Below are 22,405 nucleotides of genomic sequence, written 5' to 3'. Positions count from 1 at the left end.
GACCACACCAACACCAATGGAGCACCCTGGGCATGGCTGCGGGGGGCACCCCAGGGAGATGCTCAGCCGGAGAGTGTGTCCCCTCCATCCCCAGCCCGGCCTTTGGCTGACCTGGGGCTGCGAAAGAAAAATGAGCCCCCTTGGTGCTGCCCCGCTGGGCAAACCCCGGGGCACCCACCGCCCGGGGAGGGGAACGGAGCGGAACACGGAGCGTGTCGCACCCATTACCGGGCTCCGCTAATCACCCCGAGCCTTTGATTGCGCTGCACGTGGGGACGAGCCTCCTCACTTCAAAAGAGCGTGGGAAATCCTGATTAAAAGGGTTTTCTCCCCCGTCGGGATCGACACCTTCTTTGAAGCCCTTCCAAGCGACAACGCAAATGCACCCACCGCCAAAAGACCGTATCTATATTTTAAGTGACTTTAATTTCTCTTTCCCCCCTCTCCTGCTCTCTTTCCCCCTCCTCTCCTTTCAGTTTTGGAAACACCTGGTAAGTTGTAAAATGATTTACGAAGTGAAAGTGTTAAATGAGGCCACCAGCTGTAAGAGTGACAGAGCTTTATGGGTTTTATTAGGTGCCCTATTATGGAAAATAAACTTTAATCCGTCCATAAAAACAGAATCTGAAAAACATATTTGCCCTTGTAGTCTGGAACACTGAAGGCATTCTTGTGAGACGCTGGGCTTTAAAGAGATTAATTTTATTGAGACAGACACAATACACCGGTAGGACTTTGATACAGAGGCCGTGAATAGCTGCCTGTGCCCCGCAAGGCTGTTTTTCATAGGGCTGAGGCACGTTTGGACACACACGCCTCTTGGGCACACAAAAAAAATCTGGCCTGGTGGCGCACGTTTACCAGTTTAATTAGCGGGTATTTAATTGAAAATTAATGGCTGAGGGAGGATCTTTTCAGGGGGAGTGATCTCAAGTACCTTGAGATTTTTTTATTGTTCTCATTTATTGCGGTATTTTTTTTAAGATAACGATGTGTCCTCCACGCTGATGTGTTTTGGATATTTTAGGGTGTAAGCAGAGAGATAAACCTTGTTGGAAGTGAGTAACTCGGAGGCGCCGCAGGGTTTACGGTGGAGGAGCCGCCACGGCCCTGCGCGGGTGTTGCGTGGATGTTGCGCGGCCCTGTGCGGGCGTTCACGCACGAAGTTGCAGCCGCAGCCAACGGCGTGAAAAATCGCAGAGCAACTAATGCCTTTATTTTAATATCGCCTTAAACCCTCTGCAACCTGTGGCCGAGAGGAAATCGTTTACAAATTTGAATCAGAGCCTCCAACGTGATTTTTTTTTCGTGCAAGGAGGGAAGTATCGATCAAGCCCAAATCAATTTTATCCCGATCAAGTTTTCTGACCTATGGGATCCATCCAGATTTATGATTTACCCAGTGAACGTGTGTGATTTATGGCGTATCCCCTCGGCGCGCTGGGTGTGCTGGGCTGGTAAACTAATAACTGACCGCGTTGTCCCTAAATGCCACCCCCGGCCGGCATCGCCTGAAGCTCTCGGTGGCGGACAACTCTTCTCCTTCGTGTCGTCTCATGCCATAAACTCACGTATCCTCCGGACTGTGTTGAACGGGAGGGATTGTTGTAGAAGTCACTTAGAGGGTCGTGCTGCTCTCATGTGAAAGGTTAACGCGATTTGTAATAAATAAATAAATAATAAATTTTAAATAAAAAGGAGTACGGGAGTGGGAACACTCCTTATTTGGAAGCTCTTCATCCTCCGGGACTCTACGAGGAAGCGAAGGCACCTGGGGTGCGGGGGGCCGGGGACCACAGGACCCACCGGGTCCCTCTGCCCCCTTGCGCAGCCCTACGCGGGAGCCTCGCCGGGCTGTCATTCATTAGCGGGGATGAATTACCAGACGTGGCCCCGAACTCGTGGGGAAGAGCCAGTGATTATATTTAAATTCGGTATAATTGATTTGAGGAAGAGCTGTGGTGACAAGGATGAATTGATCTGCAAATTTATTGGCGAGATAAATCCCGCAGTTATCGAAAAGCCCGCACTTCTCTGCCGGGGCGGCCGGCGGGGGGTCCCGTCCTCGGTACTGGGAAGGGCACAAGGACCTCTCGCCTCCTTGTCCCCGCCGGAGCTCCTCACTCGTTTGTGAAACGAACCGGCGCTGGAAAGCAGCGCTGCTCCCTCATTTCCTACACCCCGGCTCCGGGTTTGCACCCCCGCAAGGGAACGGGGGCTCCGTTGCTGCCCGGGGTCCCCGTTTCCAGCCTCGGATTCGCAGCGACGTCGCAGGGCAGAGGACACGGGTACCCGGGTGGGACACGCAGCTCTGGTGTCTGCGGGGGGGCTGGAAAGCAGCGAAAGAAAACTCGGAGAGGGGGGAAGCCGTCTTGATTCCTCTCCTGTTCCGAGGCGCTTCTCCCGAAAAACTCACACCGATATCAGATATTGCACTACGGCTGCAGCACCGAATTAAATTCGGGTTGGAAACGTGGTCACCGCTCCTTCTCCGGTGCTTCGGCACCGCCCAGAGAACCAGGAGACCCCTGCAACCCCGGCCCAGGAGAGCCAAACATCCACCCCATCCTACATAGAGCGCTCATGAATCTTTAAGTACAAAACACCGTTTATTTTCCACCCCATCACGCAGGTGAGAAGGCATGGGGAATAATTTAGCATGCATAAGTAGAGGCTTTTTTTTTTTTTATAAATACAATATACAAAAATAAAGAAAGTATTGAGATTTCCAGCAGTTTTAACGTTCATGACATAAACGGTTTTCCCGATATATAGTAAGAACAAAACATTTCCAATATGCAGCAAAAGGAGCGCACGTCCAGGGGGGCAGTACGGGGGGGCAGGCCTCAAGTTTTATCTGATTTTTCAGTCAATAATAACACTGTAGTCACCGTGAATCCTCTTCCCCACCCGACATGCGGGGAAATCCTCTTCTCCGTCGCCCTCCAAGCAGGGAGAAATCGGAACAAGGAGGGGAGCGGGGCTGGTGCCGACCCAGAGCGGCGGGGCTGCCACCCCGGAGAGACGGGCAGAGCCCGCGCCTGGAGGGAGACGGGCCTGTGGGGTGAATCACTGGGGCTGGGCTGGGGCTCCGTGCCGGCCCCGAGGCTGCGTGTCCTCCTCCTCTGCTTCAGAGCAGTCAGAGGAGTGATAAGGGCAGCATCGCCCTGCCGCTGCCGCCTCCTCTTCCTCCTCCTCCTCCTCGTCGTCCTCAGGCTCACTGTCGGGCAGCTCCCGCATTCTCCTCCCGCCGCTCTTCTCTGGGGCGGGCAGCATCAGGTCCTCATCCCCCTTGTCCTCTCCGCCGCCCCCCTTCTGCTTCTCGGCCTCTTGCGCCGCCTGCTCCTTCGCCTTCTTGCTGCGCTTCCACTTCATGCGTCGGTTCTGGAACCAGATCTTCACCTGGGAGAGACGTCGCGGGGGAACATAGACAACGTTTCATCCACCGCCCCTCCCTCACGGCAGCATCCCCCATCTGTCCCTCGCCGCGGGGCCGGGGACTCACCTGCGTCTCGGTGAGCATCAACGACGTGGCCACCTCGAAGCGCTTGGGCCGGGAGAGGTACTTGTTGAGCTTGAACTGGTGCTCCAGCTCCAGCAGCTGCTGGCTGGTGAAGGCCGTGCGGGGCCGGCGACATTTCCCCAGCAGGTTGGATTGCGCCTGGGCTGGGAGAGGAGAAGAGGGGGAACGCAGAGGTGAGCGCGGAGCCGCCCCCCCGCGACCGGGCATCCCCCGGGAGGGGGCTGGTTGCGGGGAAGGCAGGAGAGGCGATGGGAGGAGGTTGAGGTAGGATGGAGAGTTATCCACCGGACCGAGGGACGGATTCCCTCTAGGTCCGGCGCTTCACGGCTTACACTGTGCCAGGGGATTCCCCATAAGGACAAAAAAAAATTAATTAAATTAAGTATTTTAAATAAGGAAAAATGTCTCTTGATTTCCCAAGAGCCTAACAAGTGCTAGACAATAAAGCCGAGCCAGGAATCGCGGCGAAGGGGTATCGAGCTCTCCGGGGAGCAGTAATTTGCGCCATTTAACGCTTTGGTTAAACCTGCCGCGCTCCCAGACTGCCCATACCCGCCGGCTTTAATTAACGGGATTGTAGGCAGGCACCCCCCCCGGCAGGCCGGGACCAGGACCCCCCTGAGCCGCTGCGCATCGGTCCGCATCGCTCCGCCGGCTGCGAGCGGTGGGCACCGGAGCGTGTATCAGCAGCGACGGCTGGAAAATTGTATTTGAACGAAGAGGGAAAAAAAATCTGTATCGGCATGTTTTCCGTGTTCAGAAAGAATAATTAAAATCGGGGATTGCCTTAAAAAAAAAGCCCGGTGATGAATAAAGGGTAGCGGAGGGGTCTGAGCCCCTTCGCTTGGCCCGGACAACCTGGGGATGCGACACCGCACATTTTTCGGAGCATTTTAGCAATTTGGTTTATTTGGTTTAGGGAAGAAAAAAAAAACCACACAAAAACCACAAAAAACACCAAAAAAACCCCAAAAACAAACAGTGAAGGGGCTGCTCTCGCTCCCTGGTCGCGGTTGGACCCCGCTCGCTAAAGCGAGCAGAAAGAGAAGAGGACACTGTCCGCTCTCGGACAGCAGCGCCGAGGAGATTTTCTCACTGCGGTGCGATTTTCCGAGGCTCCACTCTCGTTTATCTCCGGCTATTTATTCCCCCTGTACCTTGTTTGAGAAGCAGAGCTTTGACAGCTCTCTTAATTATTTTTTTTCTTCCTGAATGTTCCAGTCTAAACAACCCCAATTCGAGAGAAAACAATGGACTTTTTTGTCTGCAAATGTGTGCGCAATGTATGAGAAGGGGAGGAAAAAAAATAAAAAGGAAAAAAAAAATAAATCGCAATTCTTTTCCTGGCATGATTTTTGTAAAACTACACCTCCGGTATTGTTAAATCGGCCATTCCCACAGAGAGCTCACACCTTCGAAAGTGATCTGTGCCTAAACCAGATGCACACGAGGTCCCCATCGCCATGAGGCCTAGTGCTCAGCAACCTGCCTTTGCTGGGACTTCAGGACTGTCTGGTTTAATGCAGCATTTTCGGCTTTCCCTGGGCCCGAACCTGAACAGTTCCGACTATATTTATTTTGTGACTATTCATTATCCCCAGTGAATGCAGAATTCCACATTTTTGGCTGACCCTAGATCCTCCCCATGCCCGTTTGCCCAGAGTAGCCATCCATAATTATTACAATCCCATTTCCAATAAAAGAGAAATAAAATTAGAAACGGTGGCTGAGTGATGAGACCTGCCGCCCAGCTTTTGGTGGGGATACTTTGAGACCGGGTTTTTTGGGGAGACTCTGATGGCAGCTGCCCCTGTCCCGTCCCCACTTCCCCAGTCTCCAGGGGCTTTTGCTCCCCGGGAACGGCGGGAAAGGGCGTTTGCAACGGCAGGAACCGATTTACCACCCTCCTATTCAACCTACCATGAGCAACCGAACTGTTAGGGGCTCCTTAGGGGTCGGGAACAGTGAAACGACCCACACATCCCCCCCTTCCCATTGCGGACCGCTCTTTCCTCCTTCTAATAAAAAGTAAATTTAAAAAAAAATCAAAGTCATCGCCTGTTTAAATCTGCAGCTCATTTACGCGTGGGTAGGGAGGGGGTTTCTTCTCTCTAGGAATGAGACAGCTCCCGGTAGGCCCCTGCAGCGGGATGGGGAACGGCGGGGATGCGGTGGAGGGTCAGAAGGAGGCAAATACTCACAGTTGAAGTCGGGCATTTTGGGCAGGATCATGCCGGCGGTGGAGGCCCGCAGCCACTGGTCCAGCTGGAAGGTGCCGGCGCTGAGCTTGATGGGTTCGGCGGCGGGGTGGGATGGGTGCGCTCCCTGCACTTGCGAATAGGAATAGGAGAGGGCCGGGTGCTGGCCGCCCAGAGCCGAGTAGCCGTACACGGGATGCCCGTAGAGGGCCGCCTGCGCCGGCATGCCCGGCCCGCCGGGCGCCGCGGGGTGCAGTCCCAGGGCCATGCCGGCCGCCGAGGCGTGATGATGCGGGTGGGCGCCGGCGCCAGTACCGGGCAGGAAGCCGGGCTTAGGGACCAGGGCGCAATGGGCGGCCAGGAGGCGCGGCGGCGAAGGGCTGTCGGTGCGCAGGCAGTCGGCGGGGCCGCCGGAGGGATGCTCGGAGGAAGATGAAGAGGATGAGGAAGAGGACGAGGAGGACGGGGGACTGCCGCTCCCGCTGCTGCTACTGCCGCTGCCGCCCAGCGAGGTGACCAGGGCGAGCGGCGCGCTCTGCCCCGCCGCAGCCGCCTTGGGAGGGTCGACAGCCAGCAGCGCGTCGATGCGGAAATTTTTGGACTTTTCCATGGGGCTGAGGCGGGAGGACCGCGGCGCTTCGGGCGGCCCCGGGCCGGCCGCGTCTCCCGGCAGCGGCGGGCGGCAGTGCGGCCGCGCTCCGCGGCGCGCCCCTTCAAGGGCCGCAGGCGGCTCCCATTGGGCCGGCGCCACTGCGGCCTCGCCCGCCATTGGCCCCTTCGCCCACCTGTCACGGCGGAGCGGGGGCGGCCCGCCCCCTTCCAGCCTGCCCACCCCCGGGGACTCCTGGAGAGGAGGGGGCAGTGGGTTGGGGTTAACGGGAGGGGAAAGTCCGGTGTATGGACGGAGAACCGGCTCCTGTCGGCGAGGAGAGCCCTCCTAGCCGCGGGGCTTGCCTGGCTTTGCCGGCCGAGGTGGCTCCCGCCGCGTATTCAGTGACAGTTTTCCACCATTCCCGCACACGGCAAATATTTGCCATAAACGCGCCGCCGACCGCTTTTTAACGAGTCGGAAAGAATAAACACCTGCGGGTCAGGGAGTCAAGCCTGCCACCAACCCCCGGGTTTGTCAATAGTGTTATTAGTCCTGCTTATCTAACTCAAACACGCTCGAACAGAAAAGGGAAAGAGCAGGGCGAGGGATCGCTCCTTCGCCAAGGTCCCATTTCCACGGGGAGGGGGCTGTGGGGACACCGCAAAGCCGGTGTGAGCGGAAGGTCAGTCCGACACGAAGCGCTGCCAAGGTAAACACGCTCTCCCTTCAAAAAGCCTTTGCCAGCCCCCGGGAGAAGGCGCTCGGCCGCGGGAAATGCCCGTGTCGTGGATCCGCCGTCGTGAGTCCCCTTCGGGAGGGGCTGCTTGGCACCCGGGGGGCGGCGGGACTGTGCACTCGGGGCTGCCGGTGCCACCGTGACAAGGGTGCCCTGCCTCACACCCCCGGCCCCTGGGGTGGGAATAATAAAAGCAATGAAAAGAGGGGAAAACGGAGAGAGGGGAAAAAAATATAAAACTGGAGTCCAACAGAGCAAAGAAAACACCTGATAACTGTGCTCCTGGTCCCCTTCTCGCAACGGCTCCGTGGGCAGAAGGCCCAGAGCGCCGCTGCGGGGACTGTGTGCACACACACGCACAAACATGCACCCTTTGCTCCATATCCTAAGTCTCCCCTTCTCTTCTGCACTGACTTATTTTTCCTTGACCTCCCCGATTGTAGCCCCCGGACACACTGTCACACACAGCAGACCGACATAAGCAGAGACAGACACAAGCAGACACACAGACACAATCACGGCAGGCACAAGCAGAACAGACACACACATACAAACGGTGCAGACGCACAGACACAGCACAGCAAACGCGCAGACACACAGAGCACCGCAGACACACAGACAAGGCAGGCACACCGACGCACCTGTACAGGCCAGGCACAACCACACACGGCAAATGCCCACGCGTGGCACAGTGGAGCCACGCGACAACACCCACACACAGGTGTGCCCCACACAGGCACACGGTTACAGGCAAAGCAGATGCACCCAGACGCATACAACAGCGGCTCTGCACTGGGAACCCCCGCACGCTGCAGCACAGCCCGCGCAGGCCACGGGACCCCCGGGGATGTGGCCCGCAAACACCCACGGCACCCACACACACCGCTGCCCAGGGCCCCGTGGGGAACAGAGGGGGAAGCCGAGTCGCACGATCGCTTTTATGAACCACTTCCGTTCTGCGGGGCCACCGGTGGGCTTCGATACATGGGGTGGGGGGTTCAGGGAAAGGGCTCCGGGAGAGCCGGAGCCACCCCGGGGTCGCTGCCTCCCGCAGGGCTTCCCAGCTGGGGCCACGTTTCCCTTTGAACGGCACTTTGGGCCCCACGCGCGGGGCAGTCCCATGGCAGCGAGTGTCATGGACAGGGGCTTGTCCTCTTTCACCAACTCCGGACGCGAGAGGTTATTGGACCTGCACCCGCCTCCTCCATCCCTGCATCCCGGTCCCCGGGAGGGCTGAGAGTCGCCTCCTTTCAATGCATCGTGGGCAAGGGTGACATCCAGCCCGCTGGCAACGGGGACGCGGCTGTCACCGGCCAGGCAACCCCGGGCGCGGGTTGTTCCGCATATACAGACAGTACCTCATGGTACATCTTTGGGCCCCTTCTCTGTGCAGTTTGGGGGAGGAGGGAACGGAGCTGCCGGGTTTTTCACCCAGGGTACGCGCAGAGCCGTGAGCGCACGGCTGCGCCCAGGACACGGGTGGGGACGTGTGACCGCAGCCGGGGGGGATGCGCGGTTCGCAGCGGCCGGCGGGGGAGGGTGCCCGGTGCCGTGAACGTTTCTCCAGGCTGTGCTGGGGCGGAAGGTCCGGCCGCCTGGTTGGGGGTCGAGGGCCGGCGCCGCTTCGTCCCCCCCCGCCCCGGCCATCACCGCATCCCCGGGAGGGCTCAGGTGGGTCGCCCCGTCCGGGCACCCCGCACATCCCGGTCCGGTGTCACACGCGGGCATCGTTTGATGGACGTGTGGAGAAGCCTCCCCCGCGACCCGTAAGTTTGAGCTGAGCTGAGCCCCGAGCAAGTTTGAGTCGGCCCCGAGAGGTGATCCCGCGGCCCGGCTCCTCCATCCGCACCCGCAGCCCTTCGGGAGCCCCACAACGGGGCCAGCCCGGCCCCCGTCCGCCGGGGCCGTTCGCCTCTACCCTCCCGATCGCTCCCCAGACTTCCCTTCCTCCCGGTGAGGAATACGTAGTGCCAAGACAAGAATTTCGATTTTCAGATATATTTTTTTTAACCGAGGGCATTTTTTTTCATTTGTGTCCTTTTCTTTTTCTTTTCCCCTTTCCTTTTTTTTTTTTTTAATTGTGGTTTTGATTTAGTTTTTTAAAATTATTTTTATTTCCTCCCCCCTTCTCCGGTCCATGTGTTTGCCCCGCCCCAGATGCCGCAGGGCATCCGGGCCGGCTGAACTCCCCACGGCTCCCGCACCTGTGTTGATCCAGTATATTGCCCGGGAGCCAACAATGCGCGGTTATCTCGGCGGAGATAGCGCAAGGAGCGCGCTCCCCCGACACCTCCGGGTGGTCCCCTTTCAGCAAAGCCCTCGTTCCCCCGGCCATGGGCAAACAGATGCCTATCTCGCCTTTTGAAAAACCGGGGTGGTGCACGCAGGGGCTGCATGGGGCCGTGGGGTAAACCCTGGGCCGCCCTACACCGCGGGCTGCCCGGTGGGAAAGGTGGAGCGCCCGGAGCCCCGCGATGAGGAAGGGGGTGTCTCAGTCCTCTGAATTAAACCCCTCCAGCCCGGTGTCTCCACGCCGGCTGGTCTCTCCAAAGCCGTTACAAACCTCAGGCGTGGGGCCAGTGTTATTGCCAAAAACACATATTACACTGCGACATTCTGTAAATGAGATAATGATACATAAACCTCCCTGATAAATGTGACATCCTCGGGATGTCTCCTCTAAATTAGCCGCTTGCATTGACTGCTAATAATGGTGAGTTTATGAAAGCAATTTCAGTGCAAAAAGCACAGGGTCTTCTCGGTCTAATCAGCCTGCCTCTCTTAATGGATGAGGGGGTCAGGCGGAGAATTATTGACACTCTGCTGCCCTTAACCTGTTTCCCAATAAAGCTGATTAGTTTTTGTCAATTCATCAGCTAACCACTCTCGCCGGGACTGCATCAAAGCCTTATTTGCTCAGGGGAAATCAACAAGTCACAGATCAGATCCATTACGGAGCGGCTCTGGCTGCAGGCGGGTCCCGAGCCGGGTTGGTCCCCGGCATCGGGGGTTTGTCGGGAAAACGAGCCCCTGCGGGTACTCGGGCTGGCATCACCAGCCTCGGGGACTTGGAAAGTGCTTATGCGGTGTCAAACTTTTTCCTTTCGCCCGGGAAAGGAATCCCGGGAGGGCCACGGACAGGTCACAAAGGCGGATGGGTCCCCACCAGCACCTTGTCCTTGCTGGGTGCTCGATGGCAACAGCCTCTGCACGTTCCCTCTCAGGAAAAGGGCATTTGATGCCCTCCGAGATGTCAGCCCTGGAGAGCAGGGACAGTCTGCAAATGGACCGCCAACAACTTCTATTCGTCCCAAAGTCCCGCAGTTGGGGAAAAAGCTGTCCCTGCATTAGGAGGACGGGATACTTCCTCCCGCCCCTAAAGTTTTGCCTGGCTCTCGTTGGACTTTCTTTTCAATAAAGTCTTTCTTTTTGCAAGTAAAAATATAAATTTATTTCTACGACTGCTGCGATCACGGCATCTGACGCGCTTTTCTGCAATAACGAAAGCTTGACAGTTTTTGCTCATCCACAAGAAAACAACAAAACCCACCAAATGTGCGCTGCCCCTTTAAGCCCCGACCGACAGCCTCTCAGTCCACCCCCCTTCAATTTAATTTCATTAAAACAGAGCATGAATATTTCTATTAAACCTAAAATGAAATATGAAGCCATTTAGACTCTGCCTGCACCAATCACCCAGATTTATGACTTTTATTCATCACATCAAGAGCTGGGAAAAATGAATTTTCTTCACCCAGGAAGGAAATAAAAACCCAGCCTTGGTCATTTCCAGAAAGCTGTTAATTTGCCCATGTGGTAATTACTTTCACAATTAACTAAAATACAAATCAACCTGACAAATTGGGTTAGTTTATATATTAATTAGCCAGTTTAAATTTATTCATTATGAAAAGACAATTTAAGAGGACCTCGGGTGTCTGTTTTATCGCAATAAATTATTGTTAGGAAATGGGGGCTAATAAAAGATCACAATATTTGAGGGCACCACGCAGACGGGGAATTGCCGCTCCGCTCCCAGCGCTGCCCTGCGCGGATCTTCCGCGGGCCGGAGCGCGGGTCTCCGCGGGGCCGGGGGGGAAATGGCGATCAGCAGGAGGAGGAGGAGGATGAGGAAGGCTGGCCCCCCCTGCCCCCCACTGCGCTGATTTAACACTCCATCGATAAGATCATTCGATGCCTTTTAGCTTGTGATCTTTATAAATGTCCCGCTATTAAATTAGAAAATGATTCTCTCCTCGTTTAATTGTATTCTTTCGTTTCTTATTTCCAATTAATTAGTCCTATCGACGTTACAATATTTTAAATGACTGGAGTCCGTTTACAGTTTAAAATATATGGGTCAGCGCGTGCAATTTTAGACGAGGCAGAACTATATAATGCGGGTTTTAACTACTCTTCTCTCATACGTCTTAAACATCTGGCTAAATGCATCATTTGGAAACACGGCGGGTATTTTACGCGCTTGAGACCGGCCGCACCGCTGCCCTTCCGCGCCCTGCGGAAACACGGCGGCGATGACTGCGCGCAGCGCAGATTTCTGAAAATCGGTTGCGCTGCTTCTTCTGCCGGCGCGGAGAAGAACCGGACGGTTAAGGGCAATACGTGTGGTCTGAGGGAAAAGCTGGGTGGTTTGGGGGCTTATTTTTTTAAATTATTATTTTTGTTTGTTAGGTTTTTTTTATTTTTTCCCCAGCATAGCCCCGGGTGCTCCGGGGCTGCGAAACGCCTTTGGGGCTCCCCCCGCGAATCTCCCTCCCGCAGCCCCCCCAGTGCAGGCGCGGCAGGCGGGCGGCATCGCAGGTGAAGGGGCGAGAGGTGGCGCATGGACCCTCCCCCGCTGTCTGTCCTGGGCGGGAGCCTGTGCTGGGGACTAGAGAGGAATAACGGGGTGTGAAATATATATTAAATACATATAACGGGGTATTAAATAACCAGCTCCCTCTCGGCCCCGCCCTGAGCACTGTTCCAGGGATTTGGAGGGACCATGCATGTCCTTCCTGTATCAGCAGCAGATGGGGCGGCCTGGTGCTCTTTTACCTTTCCTAGTCCTCCCTCCTCTTTGGGAAAGACCCCCAAGAGCTGTCCTAAAAGAGAGTGGGCAGCATGGGTCACCTCCCTTAACTCCTCTCCAGGGTCATTCTGCCCCCTCTCCCAGAGCAGGCAAAGGCTCCATGCGGTTCCCCTTCTCTGTGAGCTGGGCTGGCTCAGTCCCCATGATGTGAAGTATGGGGGGGGGCCACAAAGTCCGTGGGGGGACACTGAAACATGCACAAGGCTGAGGGAGCAGCCCCCCAGAAGCGGGCTGTCTCCAAGGAGGGGGTGACAGAAGCACCGAGGGGGATAGGCAAGCATGGCTGGGCTGTGACAGTATGGGGGTGTGGGTGACATGCTCTGCTCCCTGCTCTCCTTTCCCGTTGGAGATCCCTTTGGTGCAAATGGACACAAACACCTCACACCTCCTGGTTCTTTATCCCTCAGCTGGTGCCACCTCCCTAGTTCAACCTGCCCCATCCTACCCTCCAGTGGCTTGGGGGCCACTGCTGGAGCTGCATATCTCAGATACCGTGTCTGTCCACAGGTATCTCGGACATCTTCATCCCGATGCGCTTTCTGGCTGGCCCTTCACTGAGTTCTGCTTAAACACCTGGGACAGAAAAGTCACCTCCCACCCACATCTGGGGTGATGCTAAACCCTACCGTGACAGCTGTGGGCTTGGGTAGAGATAAGCTGGGCACAGAGTCACTCCTGTAGCAGATGGAGTTGATTTTTGCTGTCCCAAATTCACTTCATATGACTGGTGTCTCCAAATGCAGGTGGTGTCCCAGGAGAACCTTGGGTCTGTAGGTCTTGGAAACTGCCTTGAACTTTCAAGATTCAGTCTCAGTCTCCAGCCCTGCCTCCCTGGGACCCCCTCTCCAACCAGGCAAAGTTTCTTGCAATTGATTTTAGGGGAATTATCTGGAGAAATAACAGATCCATGTGGATGGAGTATGGGATACCTGCCCCTCTCCAGGAGACTCTGAAGATTCTATTCACCTTCATATGGTTCAGCTCTGGGACTGTTTGGGCCTCCAATGTGCATGTCAGAGGAACAACATAAATGTCAGGAAGGATAAAAGATGAATCATAAGGGCAGATTAATAATGTGACAACTACTATTGTTTCCTGGCCTGAGCTCCAAAGGTCTCTCCCACCCATGGTGAGCTCAGAAAAAACACCTAATGTGGTAAAATCTAAATGTGAACCGCTCCCGCTATTAATTGTACCGAATGTCGTTGTAGGAACATTAATCACAGCAAGTTCCTCCTGCGATTTAGGAGATTGTAATATGTGATTCCATAAGACTCTCATTGTGATTTAGCATTGATTAATGTCCATTCATAAAATGATATAAAACTTACTTCTCTTCCATTGTAGAGCCCCAAACCGCATTCCAGCCAATATTTCAAAACCTTGTTAATGTAACTGCTAATTTCAGAGGGTGACGATGATGGTTACGGTGTACACGGGCTTGTGCAGAGGGGTCTGCAGTGGGGGCAGGAAGAGGTTAGAGAAATTATTTCCAAAGCAGAAAATTGCTGTCCAGTTTAAATTATTTCAGGTGTGACACGGTTATTCTGCTGTGACTTCAGATTCACATCAGAACTGCTGAGGATTTAATTGGGTCTTTGAAGCGCCTGACTCAAAGAATCAAATTATTTTGGTGATAAACCCCCTAGGATTTGTACCTGTGGCTTCTTCATTCCCGCAGAGCATTTGGCCACCTTCCACTCCCAGTGAACTGGCTACTCTGAAGATATTCATAGATACCATTCGCTTGCACTGTATTTTCTGGAGGCAGGAGGCTCTGCTTGGCACAGGGCCTGGTACAAAATAGCTCATGCTTTTTATTTCCTTTTTTCCTTCTTTTTTAAAGACACATACCAGAGATGGCGATGTGCATGTGTAATGTTATGTGACCCAGGAACCACGCTATGGCAAAAAAAGATCAAATTAGTGAAGCAGGGAGGAGATTGTGTGACTAGCGCAATGTTTAGAGAATTAAAAAAAGAGAGGCTGAAAGCTGACATATGGATAAAAACCCAATATATAACAGGAAGCTCAGCGTTTGGTGCTTTAGATATATAATTTAGCTATAGATAATAGATAATAAAGGGTTCACAGGATCACTTGATGGGAAATATATTGATAATACAATTTTTCTTTGCAAAATGTAGGCAATGATTGCAGTTCTGGTTTAATAATAAATTTAACTCTGAAGAATCACTTGATTCGAAGCTCTGCTTTTTCTAATGGCGTTGAGAATTATTAATATATGTCTAGCCAGCTAAAGAGGTTTTTAAAAGAGTATGCCGGGTGTTCTGCAATTAGAGTAGCCATCTGCCCTTTATTAAAACTCCATTAACCTTTACATTAAAATACATTTAAAATGCAGACACACTGAAAATATCAAACACAAATAAAATAGATAAATCTGAGTGGTTTCTTTGCTTAACTGGCTTATTTGTGCAGAACGTGGCAACTTGTTGTGGCACCTATAATTTTCTGGGGACAGATAACACTTTGTAGCATCAATTTTCCCATGTTAAGGATAGGAAATAATTACAAGAAGGTAATGGAATTAATAACACGTCTGATTAAAATTTCTACATCATGATCTTGTTTATAGAAGGCTAGGAAATAATTTAAAGTTCATGTTATTAACTTCAGAATAAAATGCTTAATTTTGAGAGCAGAACTAATTTGCTTTGGTCATGCAGCTCCACTAATTACAGTGGAGGTATTTATGTGGTAGAATGATTCATGCAAATAAAATGCTTGAAAATATTCAGATATATTGTCAATATAAAATTCAACACAGTTCCTGTAGATGCTGCTGCATTGTTCCCTGGAGCCTTGTGCTATGGTATCTCTCTAAGGAGTGGGAGCGATACTATATTTACTCTGCCTGAATTATTGCTACTCCTGGCAGAGCTGCTGATTTTGTCTGAAAATAAATATGCCTAAAATACCCTTTCTAAGACCTTTTTTCACTTGCTTCTAATTTCACCAAATTTCATCAATGTGGGCTGAAATTTCTCTGCTAAAATATCTGCCTGATTTTTTTTTAATAAATCGGTGAAAATGGCCCAGCCATTTGCAAGACTGAGGTTAAGAAATAATGTCATTGTTTCGCCTGGCTTAGAGTCTTCCCAGCGCGGGTGTTTGCACACCCATTGAGCCGTGATTTACGGCCGCAGCTGGTGCAGATCAGGTCCCCCTGGCACAGGGCACACCTCCTGTCATCGATCCCACCAACCCAGCCTTTGGCCAAATCGTAAAACTTTCGAAAGCGGCTCCTCTGTGAGCTACGCAGCCTCCTGGGCTGCATTTCCCAGGATCTGCCTTTGCTCCGGAATTAACCCTGGGCAGGATCCGAGCAGGATTTCTCTGCCTGTCGTTGCTTTTTCTGCCTCCCATGGGCTGCAGCAGCTGCTCCCGGAGAAGCGAAGTGTCAGACCCAACCGCAGCGAGGGAAACGGGTCGAGAAAAAGCCGGTGGCAGCACGGAGTCGGGTGAGTGATGCTCACCGAGCACCCCGGGTACCACACCTGCAACCAGGGTTTGCAGGGAAATTAAGAGCTGGACGTGATGGAGGCATTGGGGGGGGACCCAGAGCCAGCGATGCTGAAGCTGGGAGGAGAGAGAGAGGGTGGTGGGAGGTGAGGAAGGATGGGGAGGATGAGGAGGGGTGAGGGGTCCAGGTCTGTGATGTGGGGATGGGGAGGGGTAGCGGGGAGGAGAGAAGCAGCGTCTGGAGAGAGACACGCAAAGAGGTCGCGATGTGAGACAGAGAGGTCAGCGGTGGTCAACACCCTGCACGGCCGGCTGCGCTGCTCTCAGCAAGTGCTCAGAGAGGGATTGCTGACAGTCCTGGGATTCAATACCCTCATTTTGATGGCAGAATTTACTTTATAAAAATTTTAAACGGCAATGAATTTAAAACCAACCTGCAAGGAAATGCTTTTACTTGACTTGACAGCATATTTTCAAAACCATAGTTTCTCAGAAAGTTTTACAACATTTTGCTATTTATTTTTATTCAGAACAAACCCAAACATCAATATCATAAAATTTCCCAAGACTAACAAATCCTGCTTCTTTTAAGGTTCTGGTCTCAGTGTTCGCTGTGTATCAAATGGCACAATTTAAGTTCAGGTGTCAGTAAAGCCCTGCTGATCAAGAAATGGTTTAGGGAATCAAATAATATATTTCCACAAACCATAATGCTATTTTCTTAATGGCATTTTTGATAGCAGAATACACATCTCCCTAGGTTGAAGGATCATCTCGGAAAAAAAGAGCTTAGCTTTCAAACAGGTTTGTAGTTTTCTTATCTGGATTTATATATGGTCCTTATATTGACAGTACTTTTTGATTAATGTTGTTTATAACATTCCTTAATGCATCAGTTGAATTAATTATGCAGAAACATTTGGCCACCTGGACGTACTATTGATGAAATGACATTTTATTGACAAAATGACAATTTAATACTGAGCTTTCCTAAAGCTCTCTGCTGAATAGGCTGGTTCAGCAAGTAGAACAGGGGGTGTAGGCAACTCAGGAAATCCTTTTATTTTCCCCAAAATGTCTCAGTTGGCTACAAGTACATCAGGTTTGCTACTGGAATTTAGTACTGGCCTACTTTGGGTCTTCTGCTAATGGAAAATACACAGAGGAATGGTTTCATTCCTCTTTGCTGGCTGAGCTTGGAGGAACCTTCTCAATGAAGTTTGTTTAAATCCACATGTGGGTTACAGCCCTGACATCTCTTTTTGGCAGGGACCTTGATGTGGCTTTGGACAGTTCAGATTATTTTGGTAAATGAGTGAAACTGTGGCCGGCTGACATATGTATTTGTTAAGGGGAAAAAAGAGCTGCCTCTACCAGCATGGCTCGCAAAGAGCCTGCATTTACTGCCCTACCCTCACCTCGGTTGGAAAAGCATTCAAAACTTTCTCTTCTCATCACAGTGTGGACAGTATGATCTTGCTGTGTGGTCTTGAATAAGCTTCTGTTCAGCTTTTGCTGTGTTTTTTAATCCTAGACTTTGAAAACCAAACAGACATCCAAATGATAGATTTGGGGTGAGATTTTCAAAAGCTTATGAGTGACTTTGGAACAGGCGTCCTATGAAATTGCTGGGGTCTTCAATCATTCGGGCATTTTTGAAAAAGATCATATCCTTTATTGGGATCTCAGTTTCTTTTTCTTAAAAAATTGGAGTGTAGAGGCAGTCCTGATGATGGAGAATAATATTGACTTTCTGTAGCTGATAGCAGAGATGTGAGTGGGCTGGGAGTTTTCCAACCAGATGTTTTTTTCTTGGAAAACGCTGATTTATTGAAACTGAAACTTTTCATGGGAACATATCAGTACTGATTAAATTTTGTGGAGAGAGATTGCTAGGGTCTGAGCCAGAATTTCTGTCTGTAACAAAAAATGAGATCCTTGAGCAGGGAATGGCCAGCAGGTCAGGGCAGCCATCTGGAGCCTGTCTGGGTCAGGTAGAGGAGCGCACGAACTGTGGGTCCCCCACATAACTGACATAGCCCTTGGGCTATTGCTTACTCCAAAGATTGTCTAGTGGTTTTTCATACAGCAAATCTAAATAAAAACCCCAACTCTCCAGTTTATTCTTATATGGAATTTATTTCTTGCCCAGGTTGTGAGAATAATATATTTGCTTGTAAAGGTCTTTGAAGATCTAATCTATCAAAGTAACAGTATTGCAGTTATTATTGCTCAATTAGACAAAACATTGCATTGCAGGGTATGATCAACAGAAATGCTCTGGAGAGGATGTCTGGATGTTAGGTCCAATGAGTGAATCCTCTGGAAGCAAATTACTGGTAACTACATTATAGTGAGTTATCTTCAGTAAGTGTTATTAGTGTGAGGATTTGTTCCCATGTCAGAATGATGTTAATACAATATTAGTGATGTGGGTCTTTGGTGTCAACACGAGAATATCAAATGCAAGTGGAGGAAAATTGTATTAGATTGTGGAGATGATGGCAAATCAATGACACAGAAAATCTATGGAGAGCAGTTCACAGTGACACAAGAAAGCAGCATCCGCATAAATCAGTGGAGACCAATGGACACTGAAAGGAAATTTCCATGCAAGATTAAGTGGACATTGTTATCATGTCAGGGCTACGTGAAATAAGTGCTGCAAAATGAGGATGATACTGTGATACTGACATTTAGACCAACCAATGTCAACAGAAATTACTCTCTCATTAAAAGAAACCAACAGGCTTATCTGTTGCTGCACTTCATCGGGTCTGGCAGCTCCTGTGGTGGTGGAGCAAGTCCTGCAGGGTTTGGTGCTGAGCAAACACACACCTGCACAACCTCTTCTGGCCCAGAAAGCTGCTGCAGATGGGGAACAGCAGGTGTCTGTAAAGGGGACACAGGAGCGGATGGAGAGAAAAAAAGGACAACATGGTCAGCATGGGGGCAGCCACCTCTGCTTGGCTGGATTTTCCGTAGACAACAGTGAGTGGTGAAGAACGAGGAGAGTGATGCTCTGGGGCTGTACATGGACATGGAGCAGAAGGGGAGGGTTGTTGGAGAGCTGAGGTGAGAGCTGGCAAGATGATGCTGATGGGAAAGAAAAGCTGATGGCGAAGTCACTCAACACCTTTTCTAACTAACCCCTTCTCTAAGAAGATGACTAATACATTTAAAGGGTCTGAGTTGATAAGTCCCATCGCCTTACCTCCTTGCAGTGTGCAGTTCATGAAATGTTCTTACCTGAGCCCCGATCCACCTTTCCATCCAACCCTGCACACGCAGCCCAGCTGAGTTGCACTGTCTGATGTCCATTTGCTCCAGACTTAAGCCTCGAAGGGCATCACAATATGTATAACTGGGTAGCAGGACCCACCTCACATAATTTTAAGTATCTATGAGGCAGCTCACATATGGCACAGGTACCACAGACACCTACTCTGAGAAGAAGGGAGGAATAAATCCTGCTTCAAATGCTGCTGTTCTGGCAAAAACCTCCTAAACATTGCAGGCTCTCAACCCAGCCTGGGCATAGTCCTGGCTTCCAGTATGTAGCCCGTGCTACATACATACATGGTATCTCACGCTTGGGGAGCTCTTTGCTGTGGGTGGGAAATGGTTCTGCATTTTCTACCTTTATTGCACATTTATTGTACACTCATTTAGTTAAGGCACAGTGAGCTGCATCTCAGGGAAGTCGGTGGGAATTTTGCCACCAGTTTGATGGCGAATAGGACCAAGCCTTGTGTCTGCAGAGCAGTGTAAGTGTCCTAATGTGTTTAAAGTGTTTATAAAATTACTTAAGTCAGACACATTTTTCAGTTCAGCCCATTAGCCTTTCACATGTGTTTGTGTGGAGCGCAGCGCCCAGGCAGACTGGCGGCTTGTAAATGTTGAATCAGCATAAATATCACAGCCTCCATGAAGACTGTTAGTGTGGCAACTTACAGCATGATTAACATAATGCAGGGAAAAAAATATTGACATTTTATACATCCGTATCTCCATAATGCATGAAAAGTGATATCTGCAATACTAATGGACGCTTAATTGATGTTATTACAATGCCTACAGCTCACTGGGAAGCTGGTAACAGACCCTGTAAAAGAGATAAGATTAAATGAGATAGCAGTTGTAGTAATTCCAGCCAAATTTCTGGCAGCAAACTCTAGCGCAGCACTTGCTTTAATAGTCACTGCAGGTATTTATTGCTTTGCGGCTTCAGGGGTTGCTCCTGCGAGGATGCTGAGCACTGGGTGGTAAAGAGGAGCAGAGAGTGTTGAGCAGGGAAAGGCAGATTTGGGAATGAATCAGAGAGATTTTGTCACCTTGTTTTGTGCAACACAACATCAGTGACTGCTGCTCAGATGAAATGGCGAGATGGAGAGGAATGCAATGAATGTGACCCTGTGGCAGTGACACAGGGAGATGCTTGGGGGGAAAGGGCAAAGCTCCTTCCTGGCATGGTTTGTGGCCGTTGTGAGGTTCACAAACTTCTGTGGGGTGTTTTCTAGTTAAGTTTCATACCTGGCTTCCCAGGCCTTGACACTAAACCAGCAAATTTGCTTTAATCACAGTCACAACAAACACTTACTGGCTTAGCCTTGTGCTGATCAAGGTGAGGAATCATGGACCAACATTTTAAGAAGGATCCCTGTAACTCAAGAACTGATCATTCTCCTGCCATCCCGAGGTGCTGAGCAGCAGCAGGTGTGGGGCCGAACCCGAGGCTGTGCACATTCCATCCCCAGCAGCGATACTGGTGATGTACCAGTGTCACAGAGCGTTGTGATGTGATGAACTGGGAACTCTGGAAAACCAATATTAAACCCCATCCTTGGGCTAAACCTCTGGCAGTGAACAGAAAGTGAAAGTTTGGGGTAACACTTTTCTTTAACAGGACTCAGGTGTTTCTAGTGACATTGATTTCTCTCTGGGATGTATGAATTTGCCTTTTTTTTCCCCTGCTATTCAAGGGACACAAATATCTCCTGGAAGCAGAGCAGGTACATTGATTCTGGCTCTGTTCCAAAGAGAGTCTCTTTCCTCCAGCTTCTGGAGATCTGGGGCATGGGTTGAAACCCTAACCTTGCTGGAAAGCTCTGTCCTCCTGGGGCAAGGCTGCATCATCCTTTTCTGCCTGCACATACCAACCAGAGTGCCACTGTCAAAAGGAGCCTGCCAGGCCTTTGCACGTGAATACAAACAGCACACAGTATTTCTAGAATGGTATCACGACATTAAAGGCAAATCCTCAAGCAAAGTCACCTTGAGCACACCCAGAATTCTTAAGATTTCAGGGCTGATGTGTGATTTGCAAGATACCGATATGCCTATGGACACCATGCTCCCTCACTGCTTGCTTGTCTCCAGATCCAGGGGTGTTGATTTTGCTTCCACTACATTTGAGCAGTTGGTTTTAGTGGCTAGAACATCATTCATATTTTGAATAACCTAAACTCTTTAATCCAAGAGTGTTTGCCCTCAGAGGGATTTAGGCAACTTTCCTAAAAGATGGCAAAGAGCCAGTATGTGATCTGGAGCCACAGTTTCATTCCAGAACAATCAACTCTAAGTTGTTTAAGAAGACTGTGTACATTAAAGTGGCTGTAAATCAGCATAATGAAAACAACAGCACATGCAGGAATTAATTACATATCTGATACGCTGGGGTGTTATTTTATTATTTGGTGCTTTTATGCCTTATGATTGTTTTGCAGCATAAAATTCAGTTGATGGATGTGAAATTTCAGACGTCTGCTGCTTCTCTCCCAGTAAACAGAATGCATTTCAAAAATAAACAAATAAAATAGGCACCTAAATGTTTTATTATAATAAAGTTACTTGAGGCCAAGAGTTCAATAAGGAGAATTTATAAACATATCATTTCAGATCTTGGAAGGATTTCAACATAATTTGTTTGTGGTATGGTAAGTGAGGTGAAATCCATCTACGAGTCTCTCTGGAGTAATAAATACATGGAAATGTCTGTTTGTATTTGCTATGAATTTACTGTAGCACAAAAATGCTCTAGACTATCCAAATCCAATATGCATGACTTTCGGGCAAGAAAGGAATTTTTTAAGCACTTTATTCTTAAAGAAGCTGAATTTTATTTCTCTGCAGGACAAAAGCCTTGTTCTCTCTTTACCCACTTGGCTCAAATGCTGCCACTCAGAGGGTAAGAACCACTAGTGCTGTCAAGGCTTAGAAGAATCAGGACCCAGGGCCCCAACTTTCAGCAATATTTTTGAATATGCTTTCATCTAAGTCGACAGTGTAAATAAATTATAATAACTGAGACTTCATTTTACGTCCATTTGTAAATGAACATAGATTTTTCAATTTATCTAAGTAATTAACCTTTATCAGAACTGCTGGCTGTATTGCAATGACAATTTCATACACAAATAGATGCTAGTGATTATCTGGAGGTATTCTGGGATTGCTAACCAAGTCTACTCTTGATTAAATTCTCTGTTGTGCAGGTGGATAAGGCTTAAGAGCGACCTACTGCAAAATTCCCCACCGTGTTGTCAGCAACCACCTCATGGTGACAGATGGGGTCTCTGAAGGGACCAACTTTGCTAGAGCAGGACAGTTTCACTTAGTGGTACTGCTGAGATTTTCACTTTTGCTGCCATTCACCACTAGAATTAAATCAACCTATTTACCTAAACACAGGACTTTGAAACCTTGCACAAGGAGCAGAACAAAAGAGTGGCCACCTAAAGCTTCTAATGAAGTTTTATTTAGGGGAGTTGTAAGTAGA

At 50.3% G+C, this 22,405-nt stretch overlaps 1 protein-coding gene across 1 annotated transcript; it reads right to left on the bottom strand.

The window, feature by feature from the left end:
• Positions 1-3,069: 3,069 nt before the first annotated feature.
• Positions 3,070-6,331, bottom strand: MNX1 (motor neuron and pancreas homeobox 1; the record flags this gene model as incomplete). The annotated part of the gene is made up of 3 exons (XM_080340258.1): positions 3,070-3,402; positions 3,506-3,666; positions 5,725-6,331. The coding sequence occupies 3 exons, from the start codon at positions 6,329-6,331 to the stop codon at positions 3,070-3,072; spliced, it is 1,101 nt and encodes a 366-aa protein (XP_080196384.1).
• Between the last annotated feature and the right edge of the window lie 16,074 nt (positions 6,332-22,405).

The sequence above is a fragment of the Nesoenas mayeri genome, assembly GCF_963082525.1.
Source record: "Nesoenas mayeri genome assembly, chromosome: 2".
In the NCBI taxonomy this organism is placed as follows: domain Eukaryota; kingdom Metazoa; phylum Chordata; class Aves; order Columbiformes; family Columbidae; genus Nesoenas; species Nesoenas mayeri.
The sequence above is the reverse complement of the archived record's forward strand: the minus strand, read 5'-3'. Positions and strand labels throughout refer to the sequence as shown.